The 3,608-nt window shown below is 35.9% G+C and overlaps 1 protein-coding gene across 1 annotated transcript; it reads right to left on the reverse strand.

Annotated features, from left to right (window-relative positions):
• Nucleotides 1-1,039: 1,039 nt before the first annotated feature.
• LOC141692237 (serine/threonine-protein kinase SAPK1-like) lies at nt 1,040-2,828 on the reverse strand. Its single transcript, XM_074496965.1, has 7 exons — nt 2,819-2,828; nt 2,136-2,257; nt 1,964-2,056; nt 1,763-1,855; nt 1,558-1,675; nt 1,446-1,524; nt 1,040-1,364 (listed from the first exon to the last, which is right to left on the reverse strand). The coding sequence occupies exons 1-7, from the start codon at nt 2,826-2,828 to the stop codon at nt 1,082-1,084; spliced, it is 798 nt and encodes a 265-aa protein (XP_074353066.1). The 3' UTR covers nt 1,040-1,081.
• Between the last annotated feature and the right edge of the window lie 780 nt (nt 2,829-3,608).

Here is a 3,608-nt window from a genome sequence, read left to right on the forward strand (position 1 = left end):
GATCATGTTTTATGACATCCCCTGTGAAGCTAAAATTTATGGTTTCGCCCTTGGAAACAATACACGGTAGCCAGCGGCGGATTATATTTAAGTGACCATGTTACTTTTAGTGGTCTAAATTCAATTCTTTTTTGATCATTTTCACTAGAAACCTCATATAGTATAGAAATCAAGACAACACACTCTAGATTTTTTTTGATACTGAAAATTAATATTTCAACCAATTATTCTCCAATTTATCGATAATCATATAATTATAAATAAAACCAAATATGACTCAAATTATGAAAAAATTATTAATATTATAGAAAACCTAAATTTTTTAGTGGGGCACTATAAAAAATATATATTTATACTTTTAAAAAAAATGCTAATTTTTGGTTATCAGGGGCAGGGGCACGTGTCCCTGCTGACCCTATATGAATCTGGCCCTGACAGTAGCAATTGACAAAGTAACTCTACAGTGTATGGTACTATTGGTTGAACAATTGTGTTCTCAACTTTGTTCATATCTGTATATCAAGTAATCTAGGTAGTAAAAGTTCATTACGCAGAAAAGAAACTACAGAGTGCATACTACTTGAAGAGCAACGCCAGTGTAAAAGGTACATGGGGTTTTCTTTAACATTGATAGGGTGTACTAGAAGATTAAGGAGTCTGTTTCATTAACAGATACAGATATACCAACGACAATGATACGTCGATACTCAACTCGGTCACAAGAACTAGCTATGAGAATAGACAAAACCATATAAGCAAGAAGATCATCAGAAATATTTGATCTTGTTCTCATCTTTACATATGCCACTTGAGATCTTGAAAAAAGAACATGGCTATTATGAAAGTCTACTGATAGAAGATATTATGAAAGAAGTCTGATCGTTTTCCATCATTCTAGTTGTTCACAGTTCTGCCAACACTTCCATTTTGAGATCTTGTAAGCTGTTTCTGAATAATTCACTTGATAAATTTGAATAAGTGATGCACTTCCACAATTGACGCGAGAAGTTCCATATTGAGATCTTGTAAGCTTTTTCTGAACATATTATCCACTTGATAATTCTGAATAAGCGGCGCACTTTCACAATTGACACACATAATCGCCACTTGTTTCTATGTCTTCAACATCTGCATCATCCATATAATCAAAGTCCATACTACCTCCAAGTGAAAATTTCCCACCTTTAGTTGCCTCAGAAGGCACAGTCCTTGCTTCCTGTAGTATCGCTAATACATCTTCAATGCTTTGGGATGGGAAGTTTACATCATTGCATTGATAGCTTCCTCCTTCCATTAGCTCCATAGGCAAGTTCTTCAGGAACCAAGGATGTCTTTTAATTTCAGAAATCGTTATCCTCTGTAAATCAAAGAAGAAAAGAAAATTATGAATTATGACAGAGAAAATTGTATGATATTAATTCAGGGCAGAAATTATTAGCTTTTCAGGGTTTGTGATGAAAATCTTCGACAATAGATGCCTCCATTCCATGGAAATCTGAATGCAGTTTGGTATCAAGAATGGGGCTTTCAGTATTCTCTGTCAAAAGCCAATTGTACATACGTTTATGAAGGCGTATAGCTCCGAAAAGTCATTTGGATCATTCGGATCCGAAAAGGGATAAGTCCCAACAAGCATCACATATAGAGTTACTCCGCAAGACCAAACATCTGAAATCTATTATCTCGATAATTAGATAGAACATATGGCTATTAGCAAAATTTAGTACATCACCTAGGAAATCAACAGGAATTAACTTATCACCTTTCCGTCGTACGCTTTTCTGCTTAGAACCTCTGGTGCAACATAAGCTGGTGTTCCCACGGTAGATTTTGGTTGAGAATGAAAAACTGATGACTGGCAGTACGCAAATCCACCCAAATAAAAGAGAGGAGGGAAGTGGATTTAGCAGACAGAACATTTTTGTAATGGTATATATCCCAGAGTAATCTGTAAAATTATTACCTTGGAGTACCCAAAATCACATATTTTGACACGTGGCGCTAGACTTCCATCTAACAGTGTATTTTCGAGCTTCAGATCTCTATGGCAGATATGCTGTACAATATCATAGATCGCTAAAAACTAAAACTGTGAAATTCAGAGCTGATACCAAAAACAAAGCACAGACACATACCATTGAATGACAATAGCTAACTCCTGATATTAGTTGTTGGAAGAAAAACCTTGCTTGGTTCCAAATATAACAGGAACCTAAGAAAGTGGGTGAGGCACTTGAAGATCCAGATTGGGTTATTGCTATGCAAGAAGAACTCAATCAGTTTGAGAGGCAGAATGTATGGAAGTTGGTACCCGACCAAAGGGTGAGTCAGTAACGGGCACTAAGTGGGTATTCAAAAAAAAGTTAGATGAAGATGGAATTGTAACGAGAAACAAGGCCAGACTGGTAGATAAAGGTTACTCTCAAGAAGAGGGTATAGATTATGATGAAACCTATGCACCGGTAGCTAGACTTGTGGCAATCAGGGTGTTTTTGGCATTCGCAGCATATTCAGATTTCAAGGTTTATCAAATGGATGTGAAGAGTGCATTCCTAAATGGGGAGCTTGAAGAGGAAGTGTATGTGGAACAACCTCCAGGTTTTGAAAATCTAAATCTGGCTAACTTTGTATATTTTCTATTCAAAGCCCTCTTTGGTCTTAAGCAAGCTCCAAGGACATGGTATGATACTCACCAAGAGTTTTTACTTGAAAATGGTTTTACTAGAGGTGTTATTGATAAAACTCTATTTCATAAAATGCATAAATTTGATATGATATTAGTTCAAGTATATGTTGATGACATTATATTTTTTTCTACTAATGATCATCTTTGTAAGAGATTTTTTAAGCTAATGCAGAGTAAGTATGAAATGAGTATGATGGGAGAGTTGAACTACTTTCTTGGATTACAAGTGAGTCAATGGAAAGATGATGTATTCATCTGTCAATCCAAGTACATAAAAGAGCTTCTCAAGAAGTATAATATGGAAGATTCAACTCCGGAAAAGACTCCAATGTCAACAGCCTCTAAGCTTGATCAGGACAAAACTGGTAAGAAAGTTGACATCAGAAGCTACAGAGGTATGATAGGCTCATTACTTTATCTTACAACAAGTAAACCGGATATTATGTTTGCAATATGGTTATGTACTAAATTTCAAGCTGACTCTAAGGAATCTCATCTTATAGCTGTTAAGAGGATATATAGGTAACTTAAGGGGACTCCAAATCTTGGAATTTGGTACCCTAAAGGTATAGGTTTTAGCCTAGTTGGCTATACAAATTCACATTTTGCAGGTTGTAAGATTGACCGGAAAAGTAATTCAGGAAGCTGTTAGTTTCTTGGAAGAAGTCTGGTATCATGGTATAGCAAGAAGCAGTACTCAGTATCCACATCAACTGCTGAAGCTGAATACATAGCTGCTGGAAGCTATTGTGCTCAAATCTTATGGATGAGGAACCAACTCTGGGATTATCGTATGTTGATGTCAAAGATTCCAATATTTTGTGATAATAAAAGTGTCATAGCAATCTCAAACAACCCAGTTCAGCACTCAAGAACAAAGCATATTCATATCAAGTATCACTTTATAGAGAGCATGTCACCA

This window comes from Apium graveolens, chromosome 10, assembly GCF_009905375.1.
Source record: "Apium graveolens cultivar Ventura chromosome 10, ASM990537v1, whole genome shotgun sequence".
NCBI lineage: Eukaryota > Viridiplantae > Streptophyta > Magnoliopsida > Apiales > Apiaceae > Apium > Apium graveolens.

What these genes read in the sequence shown, in the direction of transcription:
- LOC141692237 (XM_074496965.1), bottom strand. An exon ending in GAAAAGCGTACGACGGAAAG is followed by an intron (nt 1,676 to 1,762) that starts GTGATAAGTTAA and finishes TCGAGATAATAG; the next exon opens with ATTTCAGATGTTTGGTCTTG. An exon ending in ATACGCCTTCATAAACGTAT is followed by an intron (nt 1,525 to 1,557) that starts GTACAATTGGCT and finishes GAATACTGAAAG; the next exon opens with CCCCATTCTTGATACCAAAC.